Raw genomic sequence first — 17,693 nt, 5'->3', positions numbered from 1 at the left:
AAGAAGAAAAAAATTATTAAGGAGATGTTTTGCATTCTTTTTTTTGTATACTAAATCATTAAAATCCAGGGCATATTACAGTACCCCTCAAATTGCACTCTCTGCATTGTAATTGCTCCTCTACACAATGTGCTGCCAAGGCTGCACATGGCCGGTGGCTACCATATTAGATAGAGCAAACCCAGACCATTCAGTGAACTTCTTCCAGCTTCTGACTCCCGATAGCCCACTGGGCAGTCCCTGGGAAATCTTACCTTTCTGTGCTTCATCTCTTACCTTTATACAAAATCGGAGAAGCAGCAGCAATTTGTGAGGAGGGAAACTAATAGCTAGAGAAAGCACTCTGCAGAAATCAGTGTATGAAATCCAAATACTAAAAGCACGAAGAGTCACAACATAGTAGAGCAGAGGAGCCACAGCACGTGACTACTCTCGAGGAGCTCCTATTCCCACACAGGCATAGACAGTTGTCTTGTCCATCATGGTTGGGCTTCTCTTGTTTTTCCTTTTTGTTTTGAGGAACACAGGGGCTAAAGACACGGAGATGAAGAGGGACTGAGAAGACTTGAAAACATTGAAATCAAGAGAAGAAGATGTAGCATGAAATGGCAGTGCCACACATATTCAGAACATAGGCCATGAAAATAGGTAATCAGGGTACGGAGACATTACCAAAGCAAAGCCATTTGTGAACATTTCGTTTCTTCTCCAGCAAAAGTCACCACAGGAGCACAGAGCCTCAAACAGAGTCACTTCTCAGTAAGTGCTGGCTAAATTGATGACATTCAGTCAGTGACGGTCACAAATCATACAGTGGGAGAGAACAATACATAAGTGGGTTTCAAGACCTATTGTAATTTTTTTTTTTATTATTATTCCCCCCTCTTGGGATACAAAAAACACAGTAGAATTGCTACCCCTTTCATTGAAGAGAAGGTTATTTGTGAAATGGCTCTGTTTTTAGTGGGATTAAAAATAACTCGAGGCCCAGTCATGCAGACTCTGGCTTACCATTTATGACTCACTTGCTTCAGTTTTGTTGTGTGAGGCTTTCCTGAAGAAACAGCCATATTTTTAAAGAACACTTCCATAAAGGACTTTTTTCTTTCTGTGGAGGTAGAGCCAAAGTGGAAAGGACAAGTGAGAGGGACAGAGCAGAAATCAAGGGCCTATTTTCCTGTTATTCTTAGGAGATTTAAAATCTTTTAGTCTCCAAATACTTTTGTTTTGTCTGTTTCTTTTAATCTGCGGAATTGAGAAGCAGAAAGTGCTGTACACAGTGTCACAGTCTGTATGATCATTTCACTAAAGACACAGTCCCTACATCATATGCTGTCCACAGCTGGCTGGTTCGCTGTTCCCATGGACTCTCTGGGAGGCAGGCCTTTCCCTGGCTGGGGTTTTCCAAGGTTTAAGGACAGGTAGACTTAGCACTGAGACTTCCATCACACCAAAAAAATCAGCTGGATTCTAACACGTTATTTATTGTCCCCACAGGAAAGGAACTATGGTTCGTCACCAAAGGTCTATGTGCTAGAAGCATAGTCCCCATGTAATGGTGTTGAGAAGTGGTGGGACCCCAGGAAGTGGGGCTCTGAGGGCAGTTTTTGGATCATGAGGACACAACCCTCATGAGTAGATTAATGCTGTCTCATGGGAGGGCAAAAATTCCTGCTCTTGAGTTAGTTCCTGCAAGAGTGGGTTTTACAAAAGAAAATTGACTGTCTGCCCACAGGAAACTCTCTCTACACGGGCCTGCTTTCCTTTCTACTTGTCAGCTATGCTGTGACATAAGATCAGATGCCCTCCAATGTTTTTGACTTTCCAACCACCAGACTTGTGAGCCAAACAAGTCTCCATTCTTAATAAATCATCCATTCTTGGGTATTTCTATTTAGCAAATGCATTAATAGATTCAAACAAAAAGTAACGATTTAACATGTTGGAGAAAGAACACTCCATTCTGAATGTTGCCAGAGAGACTCATGATCCATCCATGACCAGGTCCCTCAGCACGCTGGTCCAGGGCCTCATTGAATCCTCGGGTTGAACACAGAGTTGAGCACATTGGCCTTGGAAACTTGAGTGCACTCCAGACGTCCAAGCACCTTGAATGAAATCATTAAACACTTCATTATGTATTTCTTAAGGGCCATAAGACCCTAAAGAAATACCTACTGTGAGGAAAAATGGTAACAAAAAAATTATTCCAGCTAACCAATTCCACAAATAGCAAACCACAGAAAGCACAAGTATCCAGAAAAACAGGAAAAGAGAGACATCCTAAATGTCTACATAGAACGGGAAGACTGCCAGTCAATACTGGTCAGCTAAGAGTACTTTACTGCCATTACTTTATACACAGACAAAGACCCTGGTCTTATTCTGGTGGTCACGTCTTGCACATTTCTCATGTCTCCTCTTTGGCTTCCCACAGAAGTCCACCACCTTAACCACCATGCCATGTGCTGGACCAATCTGCAGATGTTTTAAGAGCTGGAGTATAAAGACTCATAGAACCTCCTTATTTTGTTGAATTGACCTTCCTCCAAAGAATATTCACTTTCTTTCTTTCTTTCTTTTTTTTTTTTTTTTTTTTTACTATTGCTCACATTCTAGAGTTAGAAGCAAAGCCAGGATTATATACACTTTTCATTTCTGGTGCAAAGGACATTTTGATTAATTAGGATGTTAAAACCTCCAGTAGCAGAGCTGCTTCTGCATGCTGAGTTTCCTTGGCTGACTGTTCGGGTGCTGGGCAGAAGTCATTACTGCAGTGAGGCAGCATAACCGGGAAGCTCTTACGTTCCTCGCTATATGAATTGCAAGTGGGGCTGGGATGCCAGACCTAGAAAAAGAAGTGACCTGTCTGTTCTCTGTTCAAAGTAAACATTATCTTCTAATCTGAAAGTCACTGTGTACCCAGAGTGCCCCAGGATAGACTACTCTGATCCTTCCAATATGGCAAAACTGGCTTCTGAGGAGTACTATAGGCACCTCATCACCACCTTAGGTGCTTTCATTTACTAACAGCTATGTAGTGAATATCTGATAGGCTATGGGCTATGCTGGGTTTCATAGGGGAAAGTTCACCTCTTATAAAAATTTATGCAGATTTTAAGTGCATATTTTCAGAAGTCTAATTTTTATGCACAGAATTTAAAATAATGCACATCAACCCAAGTCATTGAAGTCTGTCAAGAGGCACAGAAATTCTAAGCCACATGCATTTTAGCAGTGTGGCTGGCGCAGTTGCTACACAGGGCACAGGTTTGCCTGGGGGCACACGTCCTACCCTTCACTGCAGCAGCCTCATTTCCTTCCCTAAGACGTGCACATGGTGACTGCCATTCTGGGCCCACTTGGGAGGTTTTTAAATTTTATTTTAGAGTTTTGTTTGTTTGTTTTGTTTTGTTTTTGCTATAGGGCCCATGTGTTCACCAGAAAGACAGAGAGGCAGAAAGCGAGAAATCACCCCCCAGGGGGATGGCCACACCACAATCCCTTCTCCTCCATTCTCCTCTCAAGGTCTTGGGCATGCATTCACACACGCCCAGTGCAAGTTTAAGCCACCGGGTCCAGGACTCGAACCATGGTCGACCACATGGGAGTCCAGCGACATAGCCATTATGCCAACTGCTGATCCCCTGGGCCCACTTGGGTGTAAAATCTGACCATGGGAGTTTTAAGATCCTGAGTCTCAGTCTAGAGTTCATTTTTTTTTTTGAGAGAGAGATTTTCACTGTAGGGCGCGTGCGCTCGCCAGACAGACAGAGAGAGACATAGAGACAGAAAGCGAGAAATCACCCCCCCAGGGGGGATGGTCATGCCGCAATCCCTTCTCCTCCATTCTCCTCTCAGGATCTTGGGCACGCACGCACACGCGCCCGGCGCGAGTTTTAAGCCACCGGGTCCGGGACACGAACCGCAGTCGACTACGTGGGAGTCCAGCGACATAGCCATTACGCTAACTGCTGGTTCCCTAGAGTTCATTTTTCATAGGTTTTAGGCACATCTAACTAGATTAGCTCTGGAAATTTTAAATCTCCCCACATTTGCTGTTGTTATAAACTTAAAATTTTATATGTACTAACAGTAATGTAATATCTGGCATGTCTTGAACCCTTATTATGTACCAGGAGCTGTTCTAATCACAACTTAAATGAGGTATAAATACTATTATTTCTCCATTTTAGACATGAATAACCTTGATGTCTAGAAGTATCTTATCCAAAGTCACTCAGTATTATGTGTAGAGTACCAGATTTTAAAGCCAGACAATTTGGCGTCAAGCTAGACCTGAATATCCCATTACAGAATCATCAGCTGCAGAAGAAATTTGACTAGGTAAAGAGTACAAAGAAGGCAACATGACCACCATGAAATACTCTGCAAAGTGCATTCTGTTGCGCGTGTTACTATTGGAAAACTTGTCACTGTGTGAATTTAGAATCATGCAGCCTCTCTTCTGAACATCAATCCCTACCTCAAAGGGTGCAGGTGAAGCTGTGTCTTCCTGCTAGCGAGTGACTGCAATGTGCCGGGACCTTGCTAAGCACCTGGTGCATGTTCTCATTCTCTGTCCCAGCAACCCTGCGTGTTGGGTAGTGTTGACTGCCATCATAGCTTAGAGGCGACAGATTGGTTATTTCAAACTCCCTATTTTGGGACTCCCTCCCTAATCTAACTCATGTCTTTGTGAGTGGTAAAAAGCTCAACTTTTAAGCTTCCTGTTTAAAACTGATAACAGTAAAAATGTTATCTACGTTCAACATGTAACTGATTCTGCCAAGCATTCCCTAGAACCTGAGGTTGCATTTTCAGACAAGGATGCTGAGCTGTGCTGCATAAAATACTAGGTTCTTTGGGTCAGATTTCTTAAGGTTAGAGGTCCATCCTGAGACACAGGAAAGGCACAGAAGTGAAGTAGGAATAGAGAAGTTCTTAATAAGAAAGTGAAGATTTTAACAGAAAAGGATACACCCCTATGCCCAAAAAGAATGGGGTGGAAATTAGGATGTTGACCAAGCATCTCAGTGAGATAACCTCTCCTGTCTCAGTGCCAGAGGGTCTAGCTGCAATCCCTGGTAACAGTGATTAATGTGTCAGACATTCCCTTTTTTGGCATGTTGGAACCCCCAGCTCATAATATTTACCTATAACATTGCAGATAAACAGACACAAGCCTTTGGATCCAGGGACTGGCGTCTACACCCCGCAAATAGCTGCAGACCTTTCCCCAGTGCCCATGAGAGGACTTCTTTTGGCACATAGAGCCCACCCCCTGTAGCCCTTATGGCCTTCCAACTTTTCTTGTTTAGCTTTGAGAAATCAAGATTTTGCTTCTCTTTAAACAAATACTTGGATTAAATAGGAACACAGTTAACCATATTCAAAAAACATAGATGCTGTAAAACCCACCTTAGTTCAAGCACAGTATAAAGTCACTTTGTCTTCAACTATGACCTTAAGATCATTTTGCTGCATGAACTAACTGAAAATCCAGAGCCCAGAACTGTCCTCGGCAATGACCAGCCTGGACAGTGGAGGCCAGCCCTGTCTGGGTGCTGGCAGCCACACACCAGGCATATCTCCAAGCCTATGCCTCAGCACCCAACGCAGATACTTTGCTTCCAGAACAGTGTGGAAAATTTTCTTGCTTGAAAGTACACAGGTTTTTCTTTTTCCTTTTTTTCTTTTGTTTCTTTTTTCTTTTGCTTTCTTTTTAAAATATCTTCAGCCTTTATTTGTGAATCTGATTGCCATCATTCAACATCTTTATGCTTCTAAAATATAAAATTCATTGATTGTAGTTTCTGAGAGTCCTGTATGTTTTGGAAACTGTAAATGATTAATATATGTTGTTTTCTGTTATTTAAGTTCACACAGTTTCAGCTAAACAACCAATTGAGTGATGGCAGTTATTCTTTCTGAGAATAAAGCCCAGCTTTGGCTCAGGTCTTAATCCCTAAAAGTACATGATTTTAACTCTTAGTTTCCCAGGAAAGCTCTCAGTCGTTTCCGCATCGCTCTAACTGCAGACTGCACCTGGGAGGCTTCCATCCTGGGTTTCCAGAGCTTGTTTGGTGCATGCTCCTTTTCCAACCTGACAACTTCATTAAAGAACATTCTCATTTGTCAACATTTGGCTTTTCGAAGAAGATGCGAAGTTCCCTTTCAGAACCTGCAGCCTTCTATACTGTTGGCTGAACTCCACGGAGAGAGATAACCTATTTACATACTAAAAAGGTCAGTGTTGGACAATCAGCAGTTACAGATGAATTTGCCACTGCTTGCAACTGGAGCATAAGAATCGGGGAGAAGCCGGCAATTTTGCTGTCTCTTTATCTGTGTAGACAGCAAGCATTGGTAGATATGAGGATGTCTGTTCCAATCCACAAGAGCGTTACTGCGTAAGAGAAGCCTGGTGATAGACAGGCTTGCACATGGTTTCGAACCTTTCTGATTATTACCGGGTGTGTGACTGCATAACCATTTAAAGTGCAGGTCAGCCTCACCTACTAAAAGCTGTAATTAATTTGAGGTGGAAATATTTGCATAATAGCTTTTGGGACTCTGTTAGTAAAACACAAAACGTCATAATAGACTTTAAATTATGTGGCTACTGCTTATTTAACCTGCTATTTGTATTACAAAGGGTAGAGTTTTAGAGGGCTTAAAACATTTCCTTTGTGATCTTTTCTTTTCAAAGTCTATAAATATCAGCAGATTTATTTTGTAAAGTGTGTTGAATGTATCTTAAAAGATGTCATTGTAAAGGCATGGGTTTTCTTTGAAAGTTCTATATTGTGTTTGCTCCTAACCATTTATAGATTCAAAGCAAAATAATTATCTTAACTGTAAGGTGTAACATAAGCTCAAAGTCGTTCTCAAAGGTAGAAACTTGAGACCAGGTGGGTTCGCATCCTGGGACGTCCCCGAGAACACAGGTGTGCACGTGTGTGCCCATTATCCGGGCTAGTAGAGACTGGGCATAGATCACAGGATGAAGATCCTATTGAGCTATCTATCTCTGTTTCTGTCTCTGTCTCCGTCTCTGCTTTTCTCTCTCACGGAAGAACTAAGTAAATATATGTTTTTTGTTTTGTTTTAATGTAGAAAACTGGTACTGTTGACAGGTACAAGGCTGAAGTGCAGTGAGATAACAAATCCATTATTATTCCTTGGTAGTAGCAGCCAATCTGGGGCAAGCAAGCAGCCTTTGCTTGTTATGCCTTAGAACCATGGTACGTCTGCTTTGCTCAGCAGAGAGCACCCCACTAAAGGGTGCCTGTGCCGAGAAGTCGCAGCTCAGCTAGGGCTGCTCTCCAGAGGGCCCTGGCAGCCACACAATTGTACTCCAGATGAGGCCATCATGTACTGCTGGGGATGTACAGCAGCAGCTGATGTCACCCAGGTCCTCGTGGGGGCCCTGTGCTACATTTCAGGTTCAGTGTCACCCAGGGAATTTATGAAGCCAGATGTGGACCAGGGTTCATTCTTTTTTAAAGATGTATCAAGCAGCTTCCAGTTAAAAAAAAAAATTCTTTGTTTATATACACATCCCAGATGGCTTAATGTGCCAGTCTGCTTAAAATTCACATTTGGGGTGGCCCATGGTACAGCAGTAAAATGCAGCACTCTGCAAGACTGGCCACTGGCCACCTGGGAAGGTTCCAGGATCACATCCAGAGACCTCCCTAAGTGCACAGGGCACATGTATGCCCATGAACTAGGGCTAGCGGAGGCTGGCGGTGGATCACAGTGTCAAGACCCTGTTGGGGATACTGTCTCTCTGAGTCTCTGTCTCTCTATCTCTCGAGCTCTTAGAATAAATAAATAAACTGTATTTTAAAATATATATTCACATACTGCATGGTTCTCTGATTCCTAACTTAAGAAGAGAAAAGCCAGTGGCAGTGACAAGCTAGCCCTTTATTGGATCACACGGCATCTCACAAAGATTATTTGAACTCGGTTAGCAAACAGCCACAGTCCTCTGGGCCTCCCATAGCATCTGTTTTTCATGACCACTGTTTTAAAGCAGACTGTGGTATAGGCTGTGCTTGGGGACATCTGGCGGATGACCCCCAAACCACCAGAAGACAAGGGTTTGGATGGTGTCTGCACTTCACCTGCCCCAAGTGTCAGGCTGAGCACAAGGATGCTCACCGATCCACAGAGCCTGTGCCTCACTCCCACTGCCCCTCTTGCAGAATTCTCAGTGGAGCAGACGCAGCAGGCACTTCACCAGTCGGTCTTCATGTCATCTCTGTCGGCCCACCCTTTCCGGGACTATGTGGCTACTGCTTTTTTAACCTGCTATTTGTATTACAAAGGGGAAAGGTTTAGAGGGGTTAAAACATTTCCTTTGTGATCTTTTCTTTTCAAAGTCTATAAATATCAGCAGATTTATTTTGTAAAGTGTGTTGAATGTATCTTAAAAGATGTCATTGTAAAGGCATGGGTTTTCTTTGAAAGTTCTATATTGTGTTTGCTCCTAACCATTTATAGATTCAAAGCAAAATAATTATCTTAACTGTAAGGTGTAACATAAGCTCAAAGTCGTTCTCAAAGGTAGAAACTTGAGACCAGGTGGGTTCGCATCCTGGGACGTCCCCGAGAACACAGGTGTGCACGTGTGTGCCCATTATCCGGGCTAGTAGAGACTGGGCATAGATCACAGGATGAAGATCCTATTGAGCTATCTATCTCTGTTTCTGTCTCTGTCTCCGTCTCTGCTTTTCTCTCTCACGGAAGAACTAAGTAAATATATGTTTTTTGTTTTGTTTTAATGTAGAAAACTGGTACTGTTGACAGGTACAAGGCTGAAGTGCAGTGAGATAACAAATCCATTATTATTCCTTGGTAGTAGCAGCCAATCTGGGGCAAGCAAGCAGCCTTTGCTTGTTATGCCTTAGAACCATGGTACGTCTGCTTTGCTCAGCAGAGAGCACCCCACTAAAGGGTGCCTGTGCCGAGAAGTCGCAGCTCAGCTAGGGCTGCTCTCCAGAGGGCCCTGGCAGCCACACAATTGTACTCCAGATGAGGCCATCATGTACTGCTGGGGATGTACAGCAGCAGCTGATGTCACCCAGGTCCTCGTGGGGGCCCTGTGCTACATTTCAGGTTCAGTGTCACCCAGGGAATTTATGAAGCCAGATGTGGACCAGGGTTCATTCTTTTTTAAAGATGTATCAAGCAGCTTCCAGTTAAAAAAAAAAATTCTTTGTTTATATACACATCCCAGATGGCTTAATGTGCCAGTCTGCTTAAAATTCACATTTGGGGTGGCCCATGGTACAGCAGTAAAATGCAGCACTCTGCAAGACTGGCCACTGGCCACCTGGGAAGGTTCCAGGATCACATCCAGAGACCTCCCTAAGTGCACAGGGCACATGTATGCCCATGAACTAGGGCTAGCGGAGGCTGGCGGTGGATCACAGTGTCAAGACCCTGTTGGGGATACTGTCTCTCTGAGTCTCTGTCTCTCTATCTCTCGAGCTCTTAGAATAAATAAATAAACTGTATTTTAAAATATATATTCACATACTGCATGGTTCTCTGATTCCTAACTTAAGAAGAGAAAAGCCAGTGGCAGTGACAAGCTAGCCCTTTATTGGATCACACGGCATCTCACAAAGATTATTTGAACTCGGTTAGCAAACAGCCACAGTCCTCTGGGCCTCCCATAGCATCTGTTTTTCATGACCACTGTTTTAAAGCAGACTGTGGTATAGGCTGTGCTTGGGGACATCTGGCGGATGACCCCCAAACCACCAGAAGACAAGGGTTTGGATGGTGTCTGCACTTCACCTGCCCCAAGTGTCAGGCTGAGCACAAGGATGCTCACCGATCCACAGAGCCTGTGCCTCACTCCCACTGCCCCTCTTGCAGAATTCTCAGTGGAGCAGACGCAGCAGGCACTTCACCAGTCGGTCTTCATGTCATCTCTGTCGGCCCACCCTTTCCGGGACCTTCCCCTGGGCAGGGAACAGCACTGCAAGCTGCTTCCAGGCGTGGCTGACATCCAGGCAAGCCAAGTGGCCCGATGGACAGTGGATGAGGTGAGCAGAGGGGCAAGGGGGGAAGGGGACATGCCCTGCTGCTGAGAAAGAAGCAGAAGGCTCTGACTTTCCATGGCCTTCTGTCAAGGTTTGCTGATGCCTGGGGAAATTCCCTTTTCCTCTTTGGCTTTGCATCTGCACCATAAACTTCGAATCCTAAATTAGAGGAGAAACCAGACGTGATTTTGCAGAAATTAGGAAAGCTCAACACTTGCCCAAGGGGTTTTGCCTCTCCTCTCCCCAACATTATCCCAGCACCCACTGTGCCTCGTCACCATCTGCCCTGGGCTCAAATAAGCAGGGGGCCCTAAGCCTCCAGTTTCTTATCACGGATTTAATTCGGAAAAGCACAGATGTGTAAGCATCTCAGGTTTTTGTCCTAGCTACAGCATCTTCTCTGGGACAGAGCACCCACCCCCAGGACTCTCTGTCCCATGGCATCCACTTAACCGTTGCCACTGGACGCTCTATGGGATCCATCACTGCAGAGCAGGTTCATGCAAAGTCTCCAGATGACCAGATCAAATGTAGGTTTGTTTTTAAAGTATATTCAACCACAGTATTGCGTGAGCTGCTGTACAGCGGGGAGAAAGTGGATCAGATTTTAATATAAACATGCCTTACATTATTGGTTTTTAATAAGGATCAGTTAAGCCCCATTGCTTACTGTAATACTGTAGACATGTTTTATATTTAGAGCAATTTTCTTTCAAGGAATACACATTTTGAGTGAAATTCCTTTTGGTAAAGTTGTTTGCACTAGTGGATCCTTTGATGTTTTTTTTCAAATGAAGGAAGACCCTAGGTCACTCTGAGGACAAGATTAGAGATGAAGCTGGAGTTAAATTAGTCACACAATAAATGTTCAGTGAGCACTTACTGCAATCTACTTAACCTAATCCTGGTTTAAGCTTTCTTTCCAACCTTGGGTAAGGAGCAGGGGGATTGAAGGCTGTGCAGAGCCTGGAGGCTTAGAGCCAAACTGGACCCTCCCTGCCTCCCAGGCACCTCTCTGAGATGATGTGTTTGGCGAATCCCCACCCCTGCGACAGGCATTCCTCAGGCAGCAAAGAGGGTCACATTGTTTCCCCAGCACACCAGGCAGCCTGCCTTTCCTTCCTTCCCTCTGCAGGTTCTCCATGGTCCTGGGGACAGGGTGTTTATTGAACATGCTCAGGTGGCTGGCTGGGTGTTGGGGAGAGCAACAGAAATGTGATCCCACTCCTTAAAGAACACCCAGGGTCTGCCCTTACTCATGAATTATTGCAAGTTTATAAAGTGCATGTCAACTTCACAACCATGCTGATTGAATTAGAATTTATTGTGTCGAAAATCAGATCATGTATGGTTTCCTCCTTGAAACAGTGCACAGAACTGAGAGGTCAGCTGAGAGCTCAATGGCTAGTCATTCAGTCTTTTGTTTTGTTTTGTTTCTTTTTGTTTTTAGTTTTTTTGCCACAGGGTACATGCACTTGCCAGAGAGGGGAAGAGAGAGTAAAAAATCACCCCCCTGAAGGGATGGCCACACCACAATCCCTTCTCCTCCATTCTCTTTTCAGGATTTTGAGCATGCACACGCATGCACACTCATCCAGCATGTTTCCAAAGCCACTAGGTACAGGACTTGAAATCCACAGTCATTCAACCATGGAGGATCCTTACCCTCCATACCACCTGCTACCCCATAATTCATTCTTGAAGAAAGTCTGAGAGTGGCTCCTCTATTGCTTGTTACTGAGCTCTGAGCCCTTCGTGTCATCACTGTCCTGCACAGAGTGATGTTATAGAGAGAGCAGCGGCCGACTATAGCCCCAGCTCCACTTCCTCTTCGCTGTGTGTTGGGCTACATTGACCACACTAAGTCCCCCATCCCTACCCATACAGAACAATTGAGTCCTAGTCTGCATAAATACAGGAGAGGAGGGAGGTAGATGTGTCTCTGCCCAAGTTAAAGCAGTCCCTGGCTCTACACATGTCCTTAGCATGTCATTGGATCTGTGCAATCTGTCCTTGCCTACCCGTCTAGCCTTGCCTTCTACTCCTTCCATACAGTCCTGCCAAACTGGTCTGTAGGATCCATGTGCTGCTCCCACATTTACTACCCACCTGCCAAAAATACCTTCTCCGACTCTGTTGGCTGCCACCACCAGCCAAGGACTCAGCATGTCCTGTCTGACTCCTCACCAGGTGAGGAGAGATCTCTTATCACTCACTTAGTGTGGTGTCTTAAGAATCTCTCATTGTGCCTAGCACTTAATAGTTAGCCAGTAAATGTTTGTTGAACAAATGTTGAATGATAAGAGAATAATTCATGAGCTGAAGTTTTAAACAAAACAAAACAAAAAAAAGCTAAGCAAGGAAAAGAAGGGGAGCCATTCCAGCTGGAGGAGAAATAAAAGGTTACATGGAAGTGAATGTGACATCCCCAAGGATAGCAGATACACAGTGTGTCTTTTGCTAGCATTGATGATAGTGAGCTCTTCAGATTGAGCATTCCTAATCCACAAATCCCAAATCTGAAATACACCGAACTCCAGAACTGTTTGCCACAAGTGGAAAATTCCACACCTGACTTTATGTGACAGCACTGGAAATGTTGCAATACAAAAATATTGTATAAAATTACCTAACGTTTATGTGTACGAGGTGTATATGCAACATAAATTAATTTCCTGTTTAGATTCATGTCCCTTTTCCAAGATAGCTCCTTATATGTATGCAAATATTCCAAACTCTGAAGAAATGCAAAATCCAAACACTTCTGGTCCCAAGCATTTAGATAAGGAATACTCAACCTGTATCAATATAATGATAGTAAGGGAGATATTATTTTCCCATTTTATGGAAGAGGAAATTGAGGTACTCAGAGATTGAGTGATTCCTTTAAGGGTGCACAGTAAGAGCCAGACTCTGAGCTTACTTCTTACCTACCATGCACACTGTAGACCCTGGGATAGAGGAAAGGAACCTGGGCCAGGGAAGATGGGTCAGATGTGAAAGGCCTCAGAGGCCAGGCAAAGGGTGGGTACAGTACCCATTCTGCAGGGCAGAGCAGTTTTAGGTTCTCAGGCAGAAGTCACTTTGTGAAGGTGGTGTTTCAGGAAGATGAAATTGGTCAAGATCTGCAAAAAGAGTAGAAGTGACAAGAAGCTAAGGAGAGGGAGATGACCCGGAGGTCACCAAAGCACTCCCAGCAGGGAATAATCACGATGGAGGCCTGGACTGGCTACTGGCCCAAGAGGAAGAACTAGGAGACAGTAGACAGTTTAAAACCAAAAGCAAAGCACAAGGAAGGAGATTAGATGTACAGGATCGAAGAGTGAAATGAACCAAATGTGATTCCATTTATAGACTTAGCACTACAGCTTAGTAGTTAATTAGGATAATAATATGTGAGCTCTGGAGGCCTGAAGAGTTTCTCTGAAAGAATGGGGAACAGTGGCATTGTCAGAAGTGAAACTTGGGGAAAGAACCAGTCTAGGGGAAGGGAGCCGACATGGTGAATATATCACTGGACATGTGGAATTAGAGGGCCCTGAGAATCACACAAATGGGTGCAGAACTGTGCCAGGGAATGGAAGCTCAAAACAGGTGCCCCTGAAGGGTATAGGCAGAGGGCATTGAGGAGCCCTCCCAAGGTCACAAGCATTCAGAGATGGCCTCTGAGGTCTGAGGACAGGATCATTGGGATCCCAGTTGGAAAGTACCAGGCGGCAGAGGGACTACAAAGGGGAAGAGGAGCCTGGCAGAGTCCCTGGAAGAAAAGCATCCAGTGGGGTGAGGCCTGAGTGTGCCACACAACAGAGCAGATGTCAGGCTTGGGTCCAGGTTCCTGGATAGGTTCATGAAGTTGGGCAGTGGTGGACAACATGTGCGTTTCTTTTCTTTTAGAGGAGGAGGGTCAGAGCTTTTATTAATTTTTCAGAATGTGGGCCAGCCACATTGCCTCCTGATTAATTAATGTAGCCACATCCTACTTGGCCAATTCTGCAACTGGAATCCTGGCCCTGGCAATTGGAAACACACACCAGGTGTGTGTGCATTTGTGCCCCAGATCCCAACAGGATGAAGAAATGGAAGAGAAGAAATTGCAGGATCTCAGTGTGATCATGCCTAATTGAGGGATACTTTCTCCTCCACTCCCCCCTCTCTGTTTCTCTCTGGCAAGCACATACTCCCTCTAGTAATGGGAAAAAAAAAATTCCTAGGAGGAGGAGGACCATAATGTAAAAATTAATGAATAACAACAAAAAAGGGACATTAAGCAGTAAGTAGGAAATTGTTGGGGAGAGGGGTTCTCATTTAGTATGTTTCAGATTTGGCACTGAGAGAAGTGAAAGTAAGAGTTTAGAAGATAATTAAGGAGATATCACTGGTCCCAGTGAAGGTCTCATTAAGATAGAGGAGGTCTCTGGAGGAGGACTCAAGGAACCAAAGATGCTGCAAGAACTGGTAGGAAGATCAGATCCAGTTCTCAAGTTCTCTGCAGTGGGCATACTTGGAATCTCACCTTTTATGGCTGGGAGAGACTTTAGAGCTTTTGTAAATAGATAGGTGATTGATAGATAGATTAGATAGATTGATAGATAGATAGATGATAGATATAGATAGATAGATGATAGATAAATGATTAGAGAGAGATAAATGAAAGATGTAAATAGCGATAAATCAGCTATGAGGAAGGCTAAGAGCCTGGAATTAAGCACTCCTGCTTATAATGCTTCCCGATGCTTCCAAACCAGAACTTCCACTAGGGAATCACCCCCAAGGATATAATTGTCACAACTCCCCAAAGCTTTCTCTTCATTTTGATGGCCCCCTAAAGATGCCCTTGAGGATGAGGACCACATGTAACTTTCTTCCTGTACCTTCACACTATCCCAGCACCAAAATAGGTCCTCAGGAATAATCTGTGATGGATTGAAAACACGGGCTTTGTGGTGGTTCTATTTCTGTCTTTGAAAATAAGGCCACTCTCCGAAGGGAATCTACCTAGGGGGCATCCAGTGCAGACCAGCCGACAACAGAGACCACTATCGCCGCCACAGCAGCAGTGGCGAGCAGGGTGCGGCTTTGTAAAGGCCGGTCAGGGCTGATCAGAATCGCCGCAGGACAGGCGGTGTGTTTTCGTGCTTCGTTAGCACTTGGCATGTCGGAGGGGAGCCTCAGTAGCCAGGGCAGGGCATGTTGAAATGAACTTAGGGATTCTATGCTAAGTGCCATTCAGCAAGACTTTAAGGCAGGGTGTCTACAGCAGAAGATGAAGTGAAAGAATTCCCTTTTGTCCGCCATTCAGACCTAGAAGGAAGGCTTTTTCTTTGCATTATGTTACCTGTGATGAGCAGCCAGAGCAGGACCATTGTAAGCCTCCCAGAGCTGTGAGCTGCTGTTAACTCCTTTGTTACTGTGGCTGTTCTTCCTAGAGCAGTAGGCTGTACAGCCAGTTTAAGGGTGATGAAACGAAAGACAAGGAATGATGAATATATGATAAGTAATCATGATTATTGTCCTGTGAAACTTTCGTTAGAGCTGTCTGGGCTGTGTGCACATACAAGTTACGATCAGCATAAAATGTATTTCTTTTTTAATGGTAAGAGTGCATGCATGCATGTGAAAGAGGCAGGGTCTCATCATGCTATGATCCCCTTCCTTCAGCTCCCAGCTCCTCAGGATCTTAGGCACCTGTGCCTGCAGCCAGTGTGTTTTCAAGTCAACTCAGTAACCTGAACCTGTGGTCAACCATATGGCTTGCGTTACTGCGTGCCACAGTGGCTGGACTTAAAGAGTATTTCTTACTCTAGGTTATGGAAATATCCTGTCAAAGAGTATAAGCTTTTAAGAATAGGGACTAGGTCAGCCCATGGCCTGATGTTAGGGCACTGGATCCCATATAGCCAACCATCAGTTTGAGTCCTGGACCCAGTGGCTTGAAACACATGCCTGGCTCATGTATGTATGTGCCCAAAATCTCAAAAGGAGGGAGAAGTGGAGGAGAAGGGTTTGCAGTGTAACTATTCCCTATGAGAGATGTTTTCTTGCTTCTTTCTCTCTCTGCATCTCTCCAGCAAGCATATTTGTCCTCTGGGGGGGGGGAAAGGTAGGGACTAAAATATTTTCATCTTTATATATCTTTACAGCAAAGCATCTGTTACAGAGTAGGTGTTTGACAACTGTTTGAGTGAACGAATGTGTGAACTGGCAGATGAATTTCATGTAGTCTATGTAGTATGTAGTCTGTGTAGTTTGCCAGGAATAGCGAAGGCCCAGGCAGGATGTGATAGGTTATATGCACATTTACTGCCACAGGAATGACTCACTTATGTGTGGCACATATACGGGTATTTTTCTTCCTTATATTCAAAAAATGCTTTTTAAAGCACCACATATATATTGCCCCAGCCTCAACCAAGTGCTCCCTAAATGTTCATTAACTTTAAAAGATGGCAGTCACTTTAAAAGCGGTCTTTACACAGGAGGGAATGTTTTGAAAAATTCAGGGTACTGCTAACTAAGCATAGCAGCCTTATACAATTGGGCCCTTAAAAAAAAGAAAAGGCAAATAAACTCTGTTGGTAAAAAATGAGACCAGGGCTGGAAACATGGTCCCCAGTGGAGTTTTAGCTAGTACAGTCAGGCTAGCATCTACAGGCTCAGCAAGATAGAAAACACCACCGTTTGGAAAGATTTAAAGGAGCAGCAGCCCCACTGCAGAACACGAGGCCTGCTGAGCCCCACAGAGGATGCCAGGAAAAGTAGGTCGTGGGCAGAAAGTCATGGGCTCATCTAAGGGCCTGGGCAGTGTCATTCTTCTTAGCCTTCCCAAACTGCTGTCTCATACCGAGAATTAACTCACTCCATGTCCTTCCAAAACAAAGGGAGAATTTGAGCTGTAGGACACCATGCTCCTGAGAATGTAGGAAATGCCACGTGTCAACCTCCACGTGTCCTCCTTCCTAGGACCACGGCCAATGGGAAACGCCACTCATTCCATGGCCATGGTTCCATGGGTGGAGGGCAATGCATGGTCAACCCTCTTTCATAGAGTTCACTCCTGTCTGAACAGTTGTCCATATTTTCCCACAACCTTGAAGGGGAAAAAAGTAAAGCCTCTTAGGGGAAGAATGAGAGATAAACTTTTTGGTATCTCTGTAGCATATTAAACCTGGCCACTGTACATTAGGAAATGTATGCCAAAATGGGCTTTCTATTAAAGCTCAAAATATAACTTATTCTTAGGGAAAATAAATACTCACCAGTAACACTGCAGTAACACCTTTTAAAATTCTGGGCCAGAAAAAACTATCTGAAGGGATTTCAGGGAACTTATCCTTTGCTTTGGAAACAGGACGACAGACTGGACATAATCAGAATCTCTCCAAAGAGGTAGAGAATTTCAGACATGATGTAGCTGCCCCTCTGTCTGAAGATAGAGTAGGAGGCAGCAGGAGACGGTGGCAGGTAACACTGAGCTGCTGCTGAGCGAAGGTCACCACGCTGGGATATGCTGGTCTGCCCCGTTGAAACTTTGGTTGAATACCTTATTTATTCCCATTAAAGAAACTAATTTACCCTTGATGCCTGCTGAGAGAGGTGCAAGACCACGCCTGGAAACATGCAGCTCTTTCC

At 44.4% G+C, this 17,693-nt stretch overlaps 1 protein-coding gene across 1 annotated transcript in view; it reads left to right on the top strand.

Moving 5' to 3' along the window:
* The window catches only part of L3MBTL4 (L3MBTL histone methyl-lysine binding protein 4), a 494,670-nt gene that overhangs the window by 467,912 nt on the left and 9,065 nt on the right, over positions 1 to 17,693 (top strand). The window contains exon 19 of the mRNA XM_006164002.3: positions 9,898 to 10,067. Within this exon, the coding sequence (XP_006164064.1) occupies positions 9,898 to 10,067 (170 nt within the window). The remainder of the gene's footprint in view (positions 1 to 9,897; positions 10,068 to 17,693) is intronic.

The sequence above is a fragment of the Tupaia chinensis genome, unplaced genomic scaffold, assembly GCF_000334495.1.
Source record: "Tupaia chinensis unplaced genomic scaffold, TupChi_1.0 Scaffold143584_1, whole genome shotgun sequence".
NCBI lineage: Eukaryota > Metazoa > Chordata > Mammalia > Scandentia > Tupaiidae > Tupaia > Tupaia belangeri.
Note: the sequence above shows the minus strand (reverse complement) of the source record. Positions and strands in the feature narration are given on the sequence as shown.